Below are 21,134 nucleotides of genomic sequence, written 5' to 3'. Positions count from 1 at the left end.
TACGGGGTGGGCAAGTGAAATCATTGTAAATCATTGTGAAGTACACTGGTACACTGGTACGCACAGTATGTACTTCGACTCATTCAAAGTACAATTGGACTTCGTTCTTGACCGTACCTCAGGACAATTCTCGACAAGACAGATTGACCTCAGCATTGCGGTATTATTTATCAAAATATTATACACAACATGGAAATCTAATCTATTCTCCCCTCATTGTTCTAACGGAGGCAACGAGGACGCAGATGATTTTGATCAACACCTATTGAAGGATCAGCCATTGATGCTATGTACCCCCAGCAGCTGAGTGATGACGATGCCGCCCAGTTGTCGCCGAGCTGTCGGCATCACACCAACTTTAGGCTTATTCCAGGGTCTATTCAACCGATCAACCCCATCGTTGAAGGCCGCTAGAAGCTCTGGAAGAAACCCTAGACTCGACATCGAGGCGAATCTCGTACCGGCTCGGCTTCGGATGGGCCAGTCGAACCAAAAAAGCTTGGCTATCATCAAACCACGATGCCGGGTTTGCGGAGACCAGATTTGTACGAAGATATTGGCCTCGATGCCCGAGGAATTAAGTCTCGTGGTAAGAATCCGTCAATCTATTTTGATTCAGGTACAGCCGGGCATTCTTGGTCGCGCGAGGTCATGCCGCCTCCGCTTCCATTAGGTATCTCGCGCACTCCTATTGTAAATCGATGTCTCTTTCTTCCCATTTCACGTTCAAGAGGAAATGCTGCCACCACAATGCGAGCACATGCCTCCCAGCATGGACAAGCGGTCAGGAGCCTGCAGAGAAGACGATGTCGTAAGGATTTTGATTCAACTTGAACCTGCCTAGGTAGAACTCTGGATCGAATCACTAACATTAATGGAGCCACTATTTCATCATTCCGGTCCCGCCTCTCTCCGATAATCCCCCCTAACCGCCAATCGCAGATCTCAACTATTAAGATTACCTCAGTACTCACTCACACGTCTTCTTGTTGAGCCTGTTTTTTTTTTTTTTTTTTTTTTTTTTTTTTTTTTCTCTTTTCTCTCATTCCTTTTACAGCTCCCACAGCGCTGAGGACTCACATTTGCCCCTGGTTTTCAAAACTGGGTCTTATGTCAAGTACAATCCTTGCGGACTGTAGTGTAATTCATAGCCAGTTAGCGATGATTTTGTGCAGATCGTGCGGCTCCATGAACGGCTTCCCGCCTTGTGGTCCATCTCGATTTTGTCCTTCATATACTTGCAGAGAGGTACAGGTACCCTGCAAAATGAAGCAGTGATGTACTACTGGTAGGTTCAATGTTATCTTCAATTGATACTTTTCAGCACTGGATACAGTACGAAGTACATCTAATTTTGGGGGGCAAGGCGCAGTCCGGAAATCTCGACGAGGTAAGAGTGACGAAGACAAGAGTCCAGACCGGTCCAAGTTGTCATCAAGGAGGATTGAGAACAGCACAGAGTTGCACCGCCTTACATCAATCTGCTTCCCAGGCTTCTGCGAACTAAACTAACTCTACAAGCTCAATATTCTTCCACAATCTAAATTGCAGATCCTGTTTGTCTCTAGTACCGGGGCGAAACTAGATTATCCAGAGGCCCTTCCAGACTGTCGTAGCCACTAGGTCTCTCGGCACGGTGTCGTGTACTGCGTTGTGCTGAGGTGAGTACGAAGTACCTTACTCCTCCACCCGGATATTAATCGCAGCCCCCCTGAGTGAAAAAAAAGGCGTAGGGAATCGGCAGTTATTGACTAACCGACCGTTCTCCAACCTATTCATAGATCAATCAATCCCAGAGGCCTTTCTATACGCGCTGGGAATCGTTTGACGGGCCGCTAAAGCTGACCACTGAAGCCCACCTGGTGGTGGTCTCAGCACTCCAGTCTGCGCCTAGTCTTCGACTCTCTCGTACGAAGCAATTTGATTTTCGTTCTGCCTGACAAAAAAAAACGCACAGGACAATGACGTAGTGTCATGTCCCCCTTCGACCCCACCCTGCCCAGTCTCCAATCCCGGACCCCAGAATCTCCCCCTGAAGGCTGGAAGTGGATCGCTGTCTCCTTGGATCCTTGGAAGAAGCCCCTTGGCACTTACACGAACCAAAAACTCTAATTGGTCCTCGGCTCATGGATCCAATCGCGCCTCGTTGAGGGTTTCAGACCTTTTCCAGGAACTCTCTCTGGGACAACTCGAGCAAAATTTACCTGTGTATAGTGTGTCTGTTAAGTAATTTATTGGCTTCCTCAAGCAAAGAAGCAAATATGAGGAGATGGAGAACGTTGTTGATTGCGTTGGCCGAGCTGGAAAGGGGGCATCTTCTAATGCTTCGTAATAGACTAATAGTGGTCACCAGCCTCCAGTCTACGATGCTGAATATTAACCGACGGGAACGGGATGTTCCCGTGCTCTCTTGCCCAGTCCCGACTTGGCACCTCGTTGCTTTGGACGGACCGCACTGACCCGAGTGCAGCAGTAATCACTGGATAAACGGGGATGAAGTTCCCTCTGTTCTTTACTGAGAGCCTGCACAATCTTGGGGTCACGCGCCCCAGGCGGCAGGCGGGAGCCTAAAAACGGGCCTCTCATCCTTCCATCTTATCAGCAAGACAGGTCAGGGCAGAATCGCCTTGACCACATCTAAAGTTTACTGAAATAAATCGCCTACCTGGTTCTTGTAGCAGGCGGATGATTCCCAAAGTATTCATTGTTCGTTCATACTGGCCGGGTGGGAATGGGGTATTAGACCGACATACGTCCATTGCAACACTCTCCCTGGCAGCAGTCGGTCCGGCTTGACATTAAGCCACGCCAGCGAAACATTTCCTGTCGTGTGTACGAACTGTGAGTCTGTATTTCAAGAGTCTGGTACCATGGGCCACTGTGTGGCAGTGGCACGTAGGTAGGTAACAGACGAGACATTCCTGTGCTAGTTTAGTTGTTGGTCTTTTACCGACCTTCTATGACCCGCATAAAACAAACTCTAGGAACTCTAGGAACCACACATGCCCCACGGTATCTAGTGTGGACTTCGTCCAGGAGAGCAGAAGCCGAGGAACCTGACATGTCGGCTTTTCTTTTTCCCGCCTAAGAACACGGCGAGGCAGCCACCTCACATCTATCGTCCGACTGTATGTACTTCGTATGTACAGTCAGGAAAGAAGAGGAAGTGCCCTGCAGTTTCCGATACAAAGACAGGCATCCCACAGTGCGTAAGATGATCTGAACTCGATTACTTGCCCGTTGCCACCTCTCTCAACTGTCCATTTCGGCGTAGGGTCGTGTTGGTGGCACGGCAGCTTTTCTTCGGCATGTCCACCCGATTCTTCCCTCTGGGATGTCAAATATTGGAAATGGGCAGACCTCAACTCCATCTAAGCGCTGTTGTATTACAAGCGCAGCCCAAGACCAGGGCCACCATGACCAGTGACAATTGCTTGGACGTGCTGAACAGCGCCCTTCGACTCATCGCTTACAAATCTCACCACAATGACGTCATTAACTTGAGGTGCCTGGCGCGCCCTTGCCTTCCCCATATTCCAGTTCGAGAGCTGACGCGCGAATGGTCAGACTCAAGAATTCACACGACCCATGCGGCTGAACAAGAAAAATCTCTCGATGAGATTCGAAGGCGAAAATCTGCAATGACCCCCGCCCTGCTGTGCAACGGGAGCGGTGAGATGGGATGGAACGGGATGTGACGGGACGGTCCTCCGTGACGAAGAAGTGAGGTAAGTTTAGTTGAGATGGGATGGCATGGATTATCTTGTCACTGGGACGTTGATCGGGATCAATGCCAATTTGTCACCATTTCTTAATCCCGGCGTTGGTGTGCTTTCCTCATCCTTCGTGGAAGTTCGGTTTCACCTCCGGGATAGGAGGACTTCGGTGACGTACGTTCCTCCAACTGATTTGGATATTCTTGGATCTTACTTCCGGGAGAGACAAGACGTCGACAAAATCCCGTTTCACCCCATATGTCAGCCCATCATACTATTTACATAGTCCAAGCGTTTCGTTGCCTACACCTCGTTCATCGTCAGAGCTGTTCCATCGAGAGATGTCTAGTTTAGACCTCAAGAAGTCGTGTGTTTCGCGGGACCCCAATCCGAAAGTTGATTTGGAGCAGGAAGAATCGATTCAACAAGCTCTTCACCGACACAAGAATTGGACTAGCATAGGAATCTCATACCCCCTTCGAAAAGACCGCTTCACTATCCTCGCAGGAGGAATCACGCCCTTGCATCTCGTCATCTCCCCTCGCCCCTCCACCGATTTTGTTGACTCGAGCTCCAGAAGACGAAGTGGGCACCTGCTCCAATACGAGCTTCATGGTTTACTCAACATGGTAAACTAATTCAAGGAGTTGTAACCTACTCCGTACGTTAAAGATGGAGAACCCAACTCTAAACTATCCCCCCCTGCATCTTGCTTTCTCCTACCGCCACGCCAACTTGCGCCCCTGTGCGGGCCTGCCATGTCATTGATGGGGACCCGCGGAGCCGCGACTCACCAGAAAACCGGTTTTCTGTTCCCCGGTTCCCCACTGCCTGTCACATAATAGTCTTTATCCTTTTCTTGGATAAACCTTCGAAGCCCCCGGACTGGATCTTTTTTACGTAGGTGTTGAAAGCTCCGAGGGGAGTGCCACCCATATGTTCTCCCCATCCCATACTAAACCACATGTGTTTACTCCATATAGACTTTCTCTTGGATCAAGTGAAAGGGGGCGGAACTACTAGAACGATTCTCTTCCCCACTGATCTCCAACCGCCACTTCGTATAGTACGAAGTAGTTTCGACGCCGTGATGGCATTCAGTATGCACGGCCCTCAGGAAACACAGTCCAATTCCCTCCCAAGTACACATGGTTCATGTATTGGTAGACATAAAATTACATTGTAGACTGAAGTTGCCGAGGAGAATCCCATTGCAGTTGTTATTCTATTGCTCAAAAGATTCCATCTATTGTTACATATTATCCTTACAGGACTTCCACCCCGCCCGGGAATACCCCTTTCCTCCTTTCCAGTTCCACGTCCTGGCAGATGGGGGACACGTCTCCGCTGAACAAAAGAGAGAGAAAAAAAAAAACAAGTGTTCGATCCCCATGTAAAAACTACCAACTGGTTTCCCGTTGTTTTGTTGGAGGAAATATGCACACCAAGGCACTTGCAGAGGCCTAGCAACTCTGTTCAGAAACAGGTCCCCAAGCTTGCATTCGACAAAATCCCCCCCTCGTGACAGCCAAATATATATCGAGTGACCGTGATGTAAAAGTGGCGCAAAGAAGAAGCCCACTAGTTACTTGAAGAACTTGGCAAGGGAAATCTCCTTGTCATCATGCTTGTTGAGAATCTTGGCCGTCGCCAGCTCAAAGTCCTCCTGGGTGACGTGTACCCTCCTTTCCCTCAGGGCGTACATACCCGCTTCAGTACAAACACCCTTGAGCTCGGCACCCGAGCAACCGTTCATCTTCTCGGCGATCTTGGTGAGGTTGATGCCACGGGTAAGGTTCATCTTCCGGCTGTGAATCCTCAAGATGTCGGCGCGGGCCTCGACGCTCGGCGGGGGGAACTCGATCTTTCGGTCGATACGGCCGGGGCGCAGTAGGGCGGGGTCGAGGATATCGAGACGATTCGTTGCCATGATAACCTTGATGTTCTTGGTGGGCTCGAAGCCGTCGAGCTGGTTCAGAAGCTCCAACATGGTTCGCTGGACTTCAGAGTCGCCACCGGAGGAACCCTCGACACGCGAGGAGCCAATACTGTCGATTTCGTCCATAAAGATGATGGAGGGCGCATGTTCTCTCGCCATGACGAAGAGTTCGCGGACCATACGGCTACCCTCACCGATATACTTTTGTACCAGCTCAGATCCGGATACACGGATGAATTTGCAGTCTGTGTGGTGGGCGACGGCTCGGGCAAGTAGCGTCTTTCCGGTACCTGGGGGTCCGTAAAGAAGAACACCCTTGGGTTGGGCGATACCGAGCGACTCGAACAGCTCGGGATGCTTGAGACCTAGCTCGATGACCTCCTTGATTTCCTTGATCTGCTTGTCCAGACCACCGATCATGTCGTATGTACTGTCGGGTACCTTTTCCACCATCATGAGGGAGACGAGGGGGTCGACTGAGGATGGGAGAATCTTTTCGAGCTTGTAGCTGTCCGACAATAACGTTACTCGCTTGCCAACGGTAAGCTTGGAGACATCGACGGAGTCGGCGACATCAACAACTGTCAAGCGAAAAAAAAAAGTTAGCGAAAAGAATGCGCAAACTCGGGGATGAGGAAAGGTCGCTACTCACCATATTTTCCTTCGGGGTGCACCTTGACGAGGACCTTTTTTGTGCCCATAACCTTGACGACCTCACCTACGTAAGAGCCAGGCTGTTGCAGAAGGCCCAACTCCTCACGGAGCAGTCTCACGCGGGAGTTGTAGTCATTCCTCTGAGCTTCGAGACGTCTGAGAACAGCTTGACCCTTGAGGATCTCGAGCTTCATCGCCTCGATCTTGTTTTGATAGTAGTTATCGAGCGCCATCTTCGCAAATATCGGCTGCTCCTGTAGAGGAGGATCTCGGGGTTTGGACGGATGGATTATGGAGAGAGCGGGAATTAGAAATGCTAATCGGATCGGATAGTCGTTAATGTTAACGAGGTTGTCGCTTGGATAGGGCAGCGGGGGATGATGATGAGGATGGGTTGTGGCGACGGAGATGGAGTCTTGGGAGGCTGTCAATCAGCTACTTCTGAACGCGTGTGTTGCTGGAGCCTCACACTGACGTCCAAAGGGTTGGGTAAGCTTGGTGCTTAGAGTCACGTGATACAAACGAAAGCTCCAACCAGGATCAGGATACAAGCTGGAAGCATGTCTTGGCTTGCACCATGGAAGAAGCTCTGGTCATCGCGGACCGAAAGTTACACGACATGGGATGCTCTAATGACATATAGAATATCAGATCCGATTTAAAGCTCTACGGCGGATGATGAGGCGTGTATTTTAGGTGTGTGACGTGTCTAGTGTAGATACGATACTTGATGTCTTTTCGTGGAGGCAAGAGAGACTTGAGAACGGAGACTCCGTTTACGCTTGACAAGAACGACCTGGTTCAATTTATGAATGTCCAGGATCAACTTTAAAGTTTGGATAATAGAACTTGCAGTGTGCGGCATGTCGGCACATACAACATAGTGCACTCTGCCAGTCTTACTGCCTGTAGATAAACTCGGATGCTTCACTGATACTCTTCCAAGGCTCCGACGTGCGGTGAACGAGTAATCGTCCCCAAGCCAGTAGCGAGGATTAGCTCTGAACTTGAGGGTCCTAACTTGATGAAGGCTCCATCAATGTCGGGCGAGAGAGCCTTAGTTCTCCAGTTTTAGTGAGATGTCGCAAGTTCAGGTCCCCGCACACACTCGTCCTAGACTGGACTCCAAGTCAGCAGGGCCAATCTGGACGCGCTGATTCGACGGGAAAGCTACCAAGGCAGTTCTTTTTCCACAAGATAAGCACGTCACATCTGATTTGGGGCGGCGCGGCGTTGCGACATAGTCAAAAGCTGCATTTTTCGTTTTATACAAATGTAGCCATCAGGTCTTAGGCAAGTGCAAGTTCCAAGGACGAAATAAATCCGACGGGATGGCATATGTGGAAAATATGCATACGAGGAAAACGGAATAATAGCCGTTTTGTGAGAATGTGAATATCTCTGCTAATTTTTATGCTGTCCTTCGCTTGACTCGGCATCTTGGCCTACATTCCGCGTCTGCGCTGGAGCACGTCTTTAGTGCTTCGTAATATTCGTACTTTGTCTTCGTCCTCGAAATCTCTTGTTTTGTACTTCAATTGTTGTATTTTGTACATTCGTTTTCCCATCCAAGACCTCGACTCCTCCTTCTCGCGGTCTCGATTCTCCATTTGATTGTTCCTCCTCGGACTTTCCGCTAATGAACAGTCGTCGCCTGCTAGCTTTTATTTTTTTCTTCTTCTTTTCTTTTTCTGGACGAGCTCGGCTGATGTTATTTTCTTCCCTTTTATTTACTTAGTTCTAGTCAGCTCGAGCGTGACTGAGTTCCTTCTTCCTGTCCTTCCTTCATGTCCCGTCTCTCTCCGATCACGATTTAATTTTCTCTTCATCTCCCTGTACTTCCGTCCCGCGTTTCGCACAGGGACGTAAAGCTGCGGATGCGGCGCCCAACTCAATAAACAGACCATCGCACGCCGCGAATCCCATACTTCGGTCCTGTCTACCCCAACTTATCCAGGCCGATTCCCTCCACCAGAACATCCCCACGCCTCGCGATACGACATAGGGCAGTAAGCTGCCGTCGATATCGCCATGGCGTCCCCGCGTGATCCATCCAGAGAGAGGCCGGTTTCTCCACAAAGCCCCTTGCCTCCTCCTGCCACCGACGATTTGCTATCGGCAAGCTACCAGTCTACCGATACTGTACGAAGGCACCCAGATGCTACTGGCTATGGTTAGTGACCCTATCGATCACTCCCGAAAGCTCTATATTCGTGGCAGCCTTGGAAGCTGACAGACCCATCTGACATTCTCGTGCCCGCAGGAACCATCCAGAGCTCCGCGACTCCACTAAGGAGCCCTAATGTCTACCCCGACGCGCCGGCCTCGTCGTCTCGCGATCCCACATCCGCCCAAGCAGCAGCTAGCCGCCAAGGCGGAACCGAGCGAGCGCGATCGTCCCGGCAAAAGAAACCTAACCTAGCTCGCCGACCCTCTGTAAACCCGATGACCCCCTACCGCGGGGAAGTTTTCTCCGTTGACGACGATGTTCTGGAAGTCGAGGCCGATGCTGCCGAACAGCAGCAGCAAGGCTACGGCTCGCGCCGGCGAAGCGTTGCTACGCGTCCTGCACTCCCGCGAGGGCAATCACAACTACGTTTAAACGAAGCCGACGACGAGGCCCCAGAGGCGGTCGCAGAAGAGGAGGATGACAACGAGGAGTCTATGCACCATGGCGAACTCCAGCTAGAAGACCACATAGATTGCGACTCGGAAGGCGAGCTTAGTGATGCTGAAAGCTTCACACTCAAGGATCGCCAGGAAGCAATCAACGAAACCCACCCTTTCGGTATCAGGCTTTGGAAGCCTGCCCTGTACAAGAAGTCTCGTTCGGTGCAAAAGACGGCCGAGGGAGATATTCACTCTACCCCCGGCCAAATCGGTGGCCTCTGGATCCGTTTCTTTAATATCGTGTGGACCATTTTGTTCGGTTGGTGGTTAGCCTTGCTGGCTGCTCTGGGTGCGCTTGTCTGCTTCATCCTGGTTGCGTTTCCCGGATCGCGGCTCTACGGTCGCGTGCTATGGGGTCTTGCAGGCTACTTATTCTACCCTTTTGGAAAGGTTGTTCGTTTGGAGAAGGATGAGGCATACCTCCATGAGGATCGTGGTGAAGGAAGAAGCATCTTCGAGTACGAACAATGGCAGAGCGGCGATCTGGAATACGGTCGCTTGTTCTTTGGACCCGAGCCGAACCGATCTATTGTCGGCCGCTCGAGGAGGAGCATTGATTCGAGTTTGAGCGAGACAGACAGCCTGCTTGGAAACTCCCGGACCATTGAGCGGAGCGATAGCAACGGCGCCGACGCACCTAGGATGAAGCGACGGCTGTTTGGCAGGGGAGAGTGGAACGTTGGAAGGGTCATCTTCTTCGTCTGCTTCTACTTCTTTATCGCCCCGGCATTGCTGCTTGTCTCCCTGATCTGCTGGTTCTTGGTGTACTGGATTCCTATGGGTAAGGTTACTGGCCTTCTCTTTAGCCACCTTCGACGCCATCCCCTTGCACTATCGTTCGAATCCGGCTTCGTCACGTCGGAGGCGCCATACTCGTCCATCTTGCTCTGCACCTACCGAGCCGTAGGACCTCGATACTGGAAGTACACCCTCGACGGCACCAACATTATACTCATCAACCTGATGGGGGTGGTCGCGTTTGTTATTTTGGACTGGTTCATATTGCACGGCATTATGCACCTCGACACATTCATCACGTCGTCGGCCTTTTTCTTCCCGGCCGGTCTACTTTCCATCATTCCTCTAGCCTACTTTATCGGTCAGGCTGTAGCGTCCATCTCGGCGCAGTCTTCCATGGGCCTCGGCGCCGCTATCAACGCCTTTTTCTCGACCGTCGTTGAGGTCTACCTCTACTGTATTGCGCTGAACCAGGGCAAAGGCCGTCTTGTGGAGGGCAGCATTGTCGGAAGCATCTTCGCGGGTATCCTGTTCCTCCCCGGCCTCTCGATGTGCTTCGGCGCGATCAAGCGAAAGACTCAGCGATTTAATGCGAAATCGGCGGGTGTGACATCGGCCATGTTACTTTTTGCGGTCCTCGGCGCGTTTGGGCCGACGTTGTTTTTCCAAATCTACGGCACTCACGAGCTCAACTGCATGGATTGCGTTGAGACGGGTGATCCAACGGGCACCGACAACACGAGGGATTGCCGCAGATGCTTTTTCTCGGAGGTCCCCGCGCTGGATGACCGATTTTATATCGAAGCGGTGAAGCCTTACTGCTATCTCGCCGCAGGTGCTCTTTTCCTCATGTATCTTATTGGTCTGTGGTTCACTCTCCGCACGCATGCTGCCGTGATCTGGAACACGGAGCTCGAGGAGAAGAAGCACGAGGAAGCCCTAGCGGCGGCGGCGGCGGCGGCTGCGGCAGGACATGCACCTATTCACCATCGGCCATCACAATCCCTCCCCCACTCGTTTGCCGAGACCACGGGGACCGATATCAGGGACTCGCATTTATACAAGAGGATTCTCGGACAGTCCCTGAAGCACGTTGGTTTGGCTCCGCGGCACGAAGAACTCTCTCACCAGATCTCTCACCAGAGCTCTAATCTCACGGGTACCTCTTCTGCCGGCCTAGGTAGCGGAACTAGCGCCAGCACGACGCCGCATGTCGTCCCACCAAAGACGGATGCCGGAGAACCCCACTCTACGCGAGTGTACATACCCGGCTTCTCTGAGGCGGAGAACCAGAACCTCGTGCGACAGGTTGCCGAAGTTGCCGCGACGGCTGCGACGATTGCGGCTCGAGACGTTCGCCATCCTAGACGGAGCGCGGTCCGCATTGGCGGAGCCAGCGAGCTCGGCCCAGCAGCGTCCGGTGGAGCAGGAGGCTCCAAGAATGGGGCGACGACAGGTGCTGGGGCAGGATCGAAGCTTTCCACTTTCCCCGAGCCCGACGGACCGCCCGACGCGCTTGTTCTCGGCGAACATGGGGCTGCTGCTGCGGCTGGCACTAATGGCGGCGGGCACGATGCGCCCAACTGGGGTCGGACGAAGAGTGCGGTTATCCTCTTGGGGGCTACGGTGTTTTACGCCATCATTGCGGAGATTCTTGTCGATACGGTGGATGTGGTGTTAGAAGGGTTTGCGATTGATGAGAAGTTTTTGGGTATTTCGCTGTTTGCGCTGGTTCCGAACACGACGGAATTTCTTGTAAGTGCTCTCTCTCCTTTCTCTCTTTCTCACCTCTCCGTAAATTATGTGTACTAACTTACCATTTCCAGAACGCCATCTCGTTCGCCATGAACGGCAACATTGCCCTCTCCATGGAAATCGGATCAGCCTACGCCCTCCAAGTTTGCATGCTCCAGATCCCCGCCCTCGTCTTCTACTCGGCCCTCTGGCCGCCCACGCCCCTCCCCGGCGGCGACGACGAGCCTGCGCACTACCTCTTCACGCTACTCTTCCCGCAGTGGGACATGGTGACGACGATCATCTGCGTGTTCCTGCTCAGCTACATGTACGGCGAGGGCAAGAGCAACTACTTTAAGGGCAGTCTCTTGTTGCTGAGCTACGGGATCGTGGTGGTGGGGTTCTGGTTGAGCGGGTTGACGAGCGTGCAGACGATGGGGATGAATCGATTTGACCGGCTGGGAGGCGATGGAGAGTTTGTGAGTTATAAGACGATTGGGAGGTCGAGGAGGGGTGTTGCGTATTGAACTATTGAAGGTGAGGTGGACCAGGGTTTTGAGTATAATTTTTCTCCTTCCGTCGCTTGAAGATTGCATGGTGTTGGTTTTACTTGGGGCGTAGATTGTTGAATCAGATTAGATGGGGAAGGAGCAGTGGTTTGATGTTTACAATTGCAATTGTACTTATGGATATCCCATTGACAGCCTTTGGTTTCTTTTGTTGTGATGGCCTGTCGCTAGCCGGCATCAGATAGTTGGCAACAATAGATGGAGCTTGACTGAATTCACAATAAATTGATATATATACACACACACACAGGTACAACGTGTCCAAGTTCAGAAAAGGCTTCCCGAGCGGGCCACGAGGCTCCAAAATGTTGGGTATTCCAACCCAAACCGCAGTTACGGAGACAGGCAAGGTGCAGACTCGTTCAGCTCGACGTGATAGAATTCGTTATAGGGCAGCATTCCCGCCGTACAATTCCCCCGACGACGAGCCATTGCATACCTCTAGCAACCAGTTGAAAGTTCTTCTTCACAATCTGGGACAAGCCCAAACAGCAATGAAAAAAAAGGAAAAAGAGATAGGCCTGTCAGACTCCCCCAACACCCACCCCGCCCTCGCGCCAAAAGGCCGACCGAGAAACGGGGACGAGATCATCAACCACTCCCTCTACAGTCCAAGTCCCTAGAGACAAGGACCGCCGTCTTATTCAGACAGTGCGGGAGCCACAAAAAATGGAAAACCCATTTTTTCTTCACTCTAAGGCGCTGGGGTATCGATTCATCAACCAGGGTGGGTTCTGTGGCTTCTTTGGGAAACCAAGAAGAGGTCGACAACTATAGAAATGATTCTCCTGTTGAATTTGTTAGACACGATGCGCTGAGGAGCGAATTGAAAGGCGTAGAGTGGATTGGATTGCTGTGCGTGCGTGGGAAATGTAGGGGGTAAGACTTACTGAAGTAAAGTCGACATGAAGAAGAAAAGAAGAAAAAGAGAGGGAAAGATTGGGAGGATTGAGGCCGTATTTATACATGAGATTTCGGCTGGCTGATTGTCGGTTGTGGGCGGATTGGGGCACACCGCCTTTTGGTTCACCGCCTGGCAGAATTTTCTTTTTCTTTGGTCAGTGGGGCAGGACTTTTTTTCTGCCGAGCGGAAATTTGTTTGCTCCACTGAAATTTTCAATTTTCAATTGTTTCTTCAGCCCAATGACTTCTTGCTCCACTCAAGTGGTTCTAAGGTTGGGATATGCCTGTTCTAGAGCCTCAAACAAGGCCTCGAGACTGGAAAGAGGAGTCTTTTTTTGATTTCACTGTGGATAGCTTCATTCAAATTTTCGGTCTTGCCTCGTATCAGTTTTTTAGGCGGTCCACTTGGGAGACCAAGATCCAGTTCAATTGTTTACACTACTTCGACGAGGTAGTTTGTATTTCCATTACACTGGGCACATTACACTGGGCAGATCAGGGTGTTCCTTCCTTGGGAAGTTGGTCTCGTGCCGAGAAGGAGCCTCTCCCAATGCACCTGCTTCACTGTCGTTTTCCTGCACATCTTCAGCCTTGTGCGTTGCTGTTGGTTTCTATTACTTCGTAGATTGATGTCCTTGTTTCCCAGCATGAAGTCTCATGTGCTTCGTATCCTTCGTACTTCATAAATCACACACAGCTCATCAAATCGTCATCCTCACTCACCCTCCCTATACAATCCCTCCTCAACCACCCACTCCCTCACCCCATCACTCAAAAGCCCCCTCAAACCCTCCAAGTCCCCTTTACCCACCGCCCTCCTCACCGCCGTGCTACTCACCGCCCTCCCATCTTTCGTGGCCTCCACCAGCTCCACCCTCCCAACCCACTCCCTCCGGCCCCCAACCTCCTCCAACCGACCGCCAGCCAACCCGTCCAAATACGCCCTCTGCTCCCCATCGCCGCCCCACTCCCCTCTCCTCGCCGTGATCCTCAGCTTCGCCTTTTCGAAAAAAGGTCCGAGGGCCCTCTGCATAGCTTTCCCGTCGCTGTTATCTGCCTGGTAGTACTTTGGGTTGAAGATCCGGATGAGTGTGTCGTATCCCGCGAGATAGACCTGCTCCATCGAGGTTGCTGCTGGTCCACCGGGAACGGAGTAAAACGGGTCTTGGGAGATGGCTTCGCACTTTTGGCTGAAATAGGGCAATGTGCTAAGCCCGACGTCCACGACTTCCACTTCTTCTTTCCTTCCTAGGAGCTCCGTGCCGAAAATGTACATCATGGCCAGTCTCTGCGGGAAACTAGCAGGCCGAACCCCCTTGTCGGCATTCTTCACCGAAAGCAGCAATAACACCCTCGTAGAACTAGGCGATGAATTGTAAGCTTCGGCTGCCGACTCCGCCATGCCCATGTGCGCTAGCGTCGGCGGGTTGAACGACGAGTCGAGAACCAGGAGCCGGTCGACCGGCCGGGTCGGCTTGCGTCGCCGAGGTTCGGGTATCGTCGCTGCGCTGGGGCTGGGTGTGGAAGTGGGCAGGGAGCAGATGATGCGGAAGACGTCTTGGGATTCTTGGAATGTGGAGAGGGCTTTTGTGAAGAAGTCGAGGAGCAAGGCCCGTGAGGCGGGGGAGGTGAGAGGTGTTGTCATTGTGGGTGGGAGTATTATCGTGCGGTATTGTGGATTGAAGCTTTTCTTTCTTTTCGAGATGATATCACCGTGCCATGTGTGAGTGAGACGACATCAATTTGATCGTATGAGTGTGGTGAGTGAGAGATGCAAGACTGAGAGAGCTTGATTGAATTGGCTTGGCTTGGCGGGGAAGAGCCGTGAGCTTAAATCTTCCCGTGTGACATCAATCCAATCCAGACTGAGAAAATGGCAACCTCGACATTGAGATCTCCCCTCGACCAAGAAGCACGAGAACATATCGTGACACTGTGATACTATGATAAATGTATTTTCGGGTATTGTATCAATATCTACTTGTATACACGTAGCAACCCATTGCCCTCGTAACAACGGAAACCAAAAACCAAAAATAAACACAGGAACCCGCCGAAACGACCAACAACAGTCCAAAGGCTCACAAAACAATTTAAACTCAAAAAACTACTCTACATTCGGCACATCCATCACCCCCCTCCCAAACCAGTCCGCCACAGTGGCAAACCGATCCTCGCTCCTCTCAAGCTCATTCCTAAACAACTCATGCTTATCCGCATTCTCTGCCTGACTCCTCCTCAGCGCCCGGATCGTCGCGTTATCCTTGGCGCACAGCGGACACTCCGCTTCGGGACCCGCGCCCCCGCCCCGCAGACACCGCTGGTGGAAGCTATGCTTGCACAGGAAATGAACCACGGGGAGCTCGAGGGACTGTCCGCAGTCCGAGCACCGCGTCGCCTGGAATACTGCGGGTTTGGTGCTGAGCTCGGCCAGTTCGGTGCGTTTTTGTTCCGTTTCGGATCGGAAGGCTGCGATGCGCCGGCGATTCGAGGCTATTTCGCGGCGCTCGCGGTCGATGATCTCGTGGAGGTACGGCTTGATCATGCCCATCGTCGCTACGCCACCCTCGCCGGTACCGCCGTCGCCGCCCTGTCCCATCATCGTTTGTAGCACCTGCAGCGGCGCCATTAGCCCGTCCTTGTCGATCTTGTTGAGCACACCCGCTAGCTCGTCCGGCCCTGCCTCATCGAGGATCTGCGGGTGTGATGTGAGGTAAGCCAACGCCGCTGGGTAGAGCTGCGGCTCTTCGGGTCCGTACTTCCGGAGCGCCTTCATAGCGCCGCGGGTGTCCTTCGCAGAGGTATACGATCGGAAGATGTCAAAGAGCAGGCCTGCCTGTTCCTTGACTAGAATCGTGCCGTCCTTGAATCCCGAGAGGTCCGAGAGCAGAAGCACGTTGGAGCTCTCCATCGGTATATCCTCACCGCCGATGAGCTTCTTGGCTTTGGCTTCCCATTCCTCTCGGCCTTCTCCTTTCTTCTCACTTGCTTTGTGAAGGTACATTTCGAACAACGTGGTGTATAGATCCGTCTTGTCAGATTTGCTCAGCTCCGGGGATTCGAGACATGATTCTAGGAACACGATGAATTCGTTCGGATGGTCAATGAATGACGAAAAAGCCGTTCTAGGCGCTGGCGGAGTGTAGTCCGAGGTAGCCACATCCTCCGCTGCCGCAGCCGCAGCAACAGCATCCCCTTGGCCGTTAATTGGCGCGTTGGCGTTAGTCGGCGTAGACGGCGTGCCGTTCCCACGAAGTGCGATCAAATTGGTAAAGTTCTGTACCGCTACGGCTGCTCCAGCAGCCAGGCCTCCCTGGGCCGCTTCTATAGCCTCTGGGGTAACTTCCACCATCTTTGGCCTTGGCCGGTATTTCCCTGTATAGTAATCAACAAATAGCTGCGTAGCATCACGGGGGCAATTCTCGATAAGCACCCTCGCGTATTTCATGAGACAGTTGTAGGCCTAAAAGAGTGATTAGTTAGATCCTATTGGATGTTGTAAAAGGAACGTAGAACGCATACCGTCTCGGGATCCTGCTGCCGGATAAAACTTAACGCCTCATCATAGTTCTTAGAGTCTTCCACCAAAATGTCAACCACGAGGTCAATTTCCTCATGCTGCTCAGCGAGATACGCCGCTTGCTCGTAATAGCCGCCTTGCCTACACATCGAGATTGCCGTGTCCAGATCAAACTTCAAGTCTCCAGGAGACTTGATGAACGCCTCGAGCTTCTCAATGTCCTTCAGCTTAGCATAGCAGTTGAGCAAAAGTGTCGTGTGATCCGCCGTGGCTTTCCTGTGTTCGTGGAGTTGTTCGAGGTACTGGATGAGGTTGTGAATGCGTTGCGTATCAAGGAACTGGAGTGTGTGAGGTTAGCGCGGCGCTGTTCTTAACAATGAGCTATCTACTGAGGAACCGACAAACCTTGCGGATAACTTGCGAGGGCTCCGTGGTGTCTATCGCGCGAATGTACTGAACCATGGCCGCATCGTAGTCTCCCTTTTGGTACAAATGATCGCCGAACAGCTTGCAAATCGCACTCTGTTGCCGGCTATCCATTCTTGCGCTCTTCGCTAGCTCGAGCGCTAACGGAAACATGTTCCTTTGATAAAGCATCTCAAGTCTCTGCTGAAGCGTCCTCTGGTGATATCGTTTGACCTATGAACGTTGACGGGTCAGTTTGTTGGGCTCGGGCAGCAGAGGCTTCGGGAGGATTGTACGCCCCTACCTTTCCATCTTGCGTCATCACAAACAAATCTCCCCAAATCTCAAAGACCGCCTTCACCGCTGATATTAAGGACTCGCTGTGCGCAATAACACGGTGCTCCGGCTCCAGGAGTACAAATGTTGACGCATTGAAAAGCGCATCTGCGGCACCGCCAAAGCGCCGTCGTATTGTCTCGGGCTCCCTCGTCGACTGGTCTGTGGGCGGACATACGAGCGCTATATAGTCACCGTATATCGAAACAAGACTCTTCGGGGATTCGTAGGCACAAGGGGGGCCTCGGCCGTCCATCGTGTAATAATATATTGCGTCCTCTCTCGCGACAACTATTTTGTCACTCTTCTTATCCGTCGTCATGCATCCCACGCCGCAGCCGGCATCCTCGACTGTCTTTGGGGGTGAACCTTGTCCTCGCCTCGAGACGACCAATCGCATTATCCGACTCGTTGTCGCAACGAAGATTGTAGTCTCTTTCGATTCGGCCGAATAGAATAGTTCAAGGCCTGTTATCGGCTCTTCGGACTCGTACACGATTCGTTGTTTCGGCTCCATGTTGTTGACGAGGTCTCCCCGGACTATGGTTACGGCACCATTCGCGAAGCCGACGGCTATCTGTGTAAGATCATTGATGGCGGCAAAGGCCGATATCTAGAGTTTCTATTAGTCCTCGATTCTGGCTAATCCGCGGACGGAAAAGTGGAAAGAGGAGATCGTACCGGAAACTGCTGCTTCCCGTTGTTGATAGCGAAGGTCGTCAGGCAAGTTGGCATATTGGTCTTCTTCACGAGTCTGTCGAGCGCCCATAGCTTGAGCACCGGGGGGCTACTGAGATCTTCCTGCTCAAAATGTCAGCAACATAGGCGCAAGAAACCCGAGGGCGGATCATCGTACGGCAACCGTCACCAGCAAACTCGTCCCCTCGACCTGGCGCATATGGGTAATGGTTCCGACATCATGAGCCAGGAAGCTCCGGACGACCTTCCAGTTCGAATTGACGATGCGGACGTAGCCATCGTAGGAGCCGAGGAAGAGGCTTTCGGACCCGGATATGACGCATGATATATCGTTGCTCTCGAAGACTTGTCGGGTCTCGTCGTCGGCGAGTCGGACTTCGGCGACGTCGAAGAAGTCGAAGGATTTCCACTGCAATGATTAGGCAGGCTCCAGTTAGCTGGGCTTCGCCGCGAGAGAGGCAGCCAGAGAAGGAAGCTACATACCGATATCGCCATAGTAGTTCCTGAAAGAGTGAGGTAAGGGGTGAAAATAATTACTATTAGCAAGGGCCTACAAGACCACCAGCTGCTCGTATGTTAGTCGGCGATGGAGCTCTTGACGACATTGAAGCCCGTCGGAAGGCCAATATAGCTCTGTTGAAGCTCATGCATCTATCCGGATTGGAGGGGGAGCACATACAGTGTATCTACTAATCTACACTATGCATATGTCAGCACCATAACAAGTACCTCCGTACTCCATGAGGGGGTGAAATCGTCAGAACAACATGGGCTGACCTCCAACATCAGAGAAGACCATTTAATCACCTCAACTTCATCACCATTGAGAGACACACGCTCAAGCCAGCAGAGAGTCTATTTGCCGCCAACTCCGGTATATGATTAGGACACTGAACTACTATTACAAGCCGCTGGAAAAGCCATCCTTCCCAGCAAAAATTGTTCCCATGTTCCCTCACAAAATGACAGCGGCAGGAGAACCCAGCTGCGAGGCCTTCTGGATATAACCCCCAATGAATGAATGAACAAGAAAGTACAGACCAGAGACAGCGCAAAGAAAAATAAGGTTTAAAAAAGCAAGTCCGTACCCAACCCCGACATTAACCAGTTCTAGAACGACGGGGAATGCATCCATACCACCTCCTTTTTTGTTATTGAATCCCAGCATGGACAACCACTTTATATGCTGGAGAGAAGATGCCAACGGCACGCATCGCTGCGCTTACCGCCTCGAGCTATTACTTTCCTTCACTCTATATGGGCCAATTTATTTGGCAATCTCAACACCACCGACGGCACCGAGGGCCTTCTTGACGTCACCGTAGATGGCGAACTGGAAGGCGGTGAGGGTACCAACCATGAAGAGACGGGCGGGGAGACCAGTGAAAGATCCAGAGATACCGAGCTCCTTGGCGATCTTGATGAGACGGGTGGTGGTGCCCTCACCGGGGAGACCCTTGGTCTTGTTGATCTTGGAAAGCATGGTGTCGGCAGGCTGAGAGATGATGGCGGAGGCGAAACCAGCAATCAAACCGGAACCAAGGTTAACGGCAGTCTGGAGGCCGTCGGACATGTCCTTCTTGGGCCACTGGCGGTAGATAGCCTCGGAGACCTTCTCGTAGACGACGAACTTGGCCATGGTGTAAGGGATCCTATATGGAGAAACAATTGGTCAGAAACGGCGTCCTCCCATATACTAACGACTAGGGCACATATGAGATGCGAACTTACTGCTTGAAGAGGATAGGACCGAAACCAGCGTAGAAAGCACCGACACCCTCAGTCTTCAGCATCTTGGAGAAGCCGCCGACGAGGCCATTAGCATAGGTGGGTTCAGAGACGAGACGAATACGGGTAGCCTCAAGAGGGCACTATAAGGGGGACACAAACGTTAGCCTCATCATGCTTCGAAACGAAAACAAAACACCAAGAGCGGTGAGCACATACGAGAGCGATATCAGCGATGAATTCGGCGCAAGCAGCGGAGGCGAGGTAGACACCAGTTCGGTACTTGGAGGCGGTCTCGTATCCGAGGAGGTTGATGTGCTGTTGCTTGAAGAACTCGTAACCACCGAACTTGAAAGCACCCTGGAGGAAGTAACCGGTGGCTGTAGGACCAAGGCCAGTGAGGAGAGCACCAGCACCCTCAGACTGAATGACCTGGCGGAAACCACCGATCATACCCCTGTTGTAGGTGGCAGGGTCGAGCTGGATTCGGGTCTTGACGCTGCAGAAACAGAATTGTTAGCGAACGATGCGATATGGCGGTCGACCCGAGTTCGTTGTCATCATGGGACACGAGGTATTGGGTGTTCCAGGTCTGCCGGGCCCGACCATTCTCGATCGTCTCGGCATCTGTCGGAAGGAATGGAAAAAGCTTACACATCGACGGGAGTAAGAGCACCGTGGGTGACGCCGCAGCAGAGGGCACCGGCAAGGGCGAACTTGGCACTTTTGAGATGGTTAGCGACGAGTCTCGCGACGAAAGCTTCAATCGGGAGGATCGGGAGGGAGACGCACTAGAGGCCAACACCAGCCGAAGGGGCAACGACGGCCACCGCCTTGGGGGCTTCAGCCTTGGTAGCACTCATCTTGATTGCTGATATGGAAGGAACCGATTAAACAAGAGAATGGACGAAGACAGAAACGTCGACAATTCAAGGTGTCGAACGAAAGACTGAGGGGAGAGTGGTCACAGATTTGGATTTGCGAATGGTCTGGCGCAGCAGTGACGGCAGATGTTTAGTTCTTCAATTGGATTTTTTTTTTTTGGTAGATGAGGTGTTTTCCGCGGCTGAACGGCGGTAAATTTTTTCCTTGGCTTCGCGCCCATGCCAAGGCCACAGGGGACTCAGGGAGCCTTGGCAACTTGAAGATTTGGAGCAGAAGCCGGAAGGCCTCGGGTATGTCCAGGGGGAAATCGCGACTTCTACTGGCCAGACAACATCCTCGTGGTATTCCACAAGGTCTCATTGGCCGACTTCGGGGCTTTGATTCCAGGAATGGAGGTATCCGTGGGTCCGGATATGAGTCATAGTTACCTTGGCTTTTGTGAAAATCCTGGTGGCGACTAAAGTCACTTTTACATTTATCATCTTATCGAACACAACGGCGAAGATGGCAATCGTGGATGGCACTAATTGGGATACATCTTCATGTACGAAGTAGTGGTGTGTACGAGAAAATTCTGTGGCTTGTCCTTGCATGTGCCAGACTGATTAGACTTTGGACGTATGTACGTTCCTTCCTGC

The 21,134-nt window shown here is 52.1% G+C and overlaps 4 protein-coding genes and 1 pseudogene across 4 annotated transcripts; 1 reads left to right on the top strand and 4 right to left on the bottom strand.

Moving 5' to 3' along the window:
* Positions 1 to 5,301: 5,301 nt before the first annotated feature.
* On the bottom strand, positions 5,302 to 6,542 carry SAPIO_CDS1067 (26S protease regulatory subunit 8-like protein; the record flags this gene model as incomplete). Its single annotated transcript, XM_016784221.1, has 2 exons — positions 5,302 to 6,236; positions 6,308 to 6,542. The coding sequence occupies 2 exons, from the start codon at positions 6,540 to 6,542 to the stop codon at positions 5,302 to 5,304; spliced, it is 1,170 nt and encodes a 389-aa protein (XP_016645985.1).
* A 1,798-nt stretch (positions 6,543 to 8,340) lies between these two features.
* On the top strand, positions 8,341 to 11,978 carry SAPIO_CDS1066 (Calcium permease; the record flags this gene model as incomplete). The annotated part of the gene is made up of 3 exons (XM_016784212.1): positions 8,341 to 8,482; positions 8,573 to 11,472; positions 11,544 to 11,978. The coding sequence occupies 3 exons, from the start codon at positions 8,341 to 8,343 to the stop codon at positions 11,976 to 11,978; spliced, it is 3,477 nt and encodes a 1,158-aa protein (XP_016645984.1).
* Positions 11,979 to 13,638: 1,660 nt separating this feature from the next.
* Positions 13,639 to 14,568, bottom strand: SAPIO_CDS1065 (annotated as a pseudogene; the record flags this gene model as incomplete).
* A 462-nt stretch (positions 14,569 to 15,030) lies between these two features.
* SAPIO_CDS1064 (Vacuolar membrane protein) lies at positions 15,031 to 18,378 on the bottom strand (the record flags this gene model as incomplete). The annotated part of the gene is made up of 7 exons (XM_016784196.1): positions 15,031 to 16,386; positions 16,446 to 16,781; positions 16,849 to 17,082; positions 17,153 to 17,797; positions 17,866 to 17,985; positions 18,041 to 18,292; positions 18,367 to 18,378. 7 exons carry the CDS (start codon positions 18,376 to 18,378, stop codon positions 15,031 to 15,033), a joined length of 2,955 nt encoding a protein of 984 aa, XP_016645983.1.
* A 772-nt stretch (positions 18,379 to 19,150) lies between these two features.
* On the bottom strand, positions 19,151 to 20,474 carry SAPIO_CDS1063 (uncharacterized protein; the record flags this gene model as incomplete). The annotated part of the gene is made up of 5 exons (XM_016784189.1): positions 19,151 to 19,535; positions 19,615 to 19,754; positions 19,831 to 20,110; positions 20,266 to 20,334; positions 20,404 to 20,474. 5 exons carry the CDS (start codon positions 20,472 to 20,474, stop codon positions 19,151 to 19,153), a joined length of 945 nt encoding a protein of 314 aa, XP_016645982.1.
* Between the last annotated feature and the right edge of the window lie 660 nt (positions 20,475 to 21,134).

The sequence above is a fragment of the Scedosporium apiospermum genome (genome assembly GCF_000732125.1).
Source record: "Scedosporium apiospermum strain IHEM 14462 chromosome Unknown SEQ_SAPIO_0044, whole genome shotgun sequence".
NCBI lineage: Eukaryota > Fungi > Ascomycota > Sordariomycetes > Microascales > Microascaceae > Scedosporium > Scedosporium apiospermum.
Note: the sequence above shows the minus strand (reverse complement) of the source record. Positions and strands in the feature narration are given on the sequence as shown.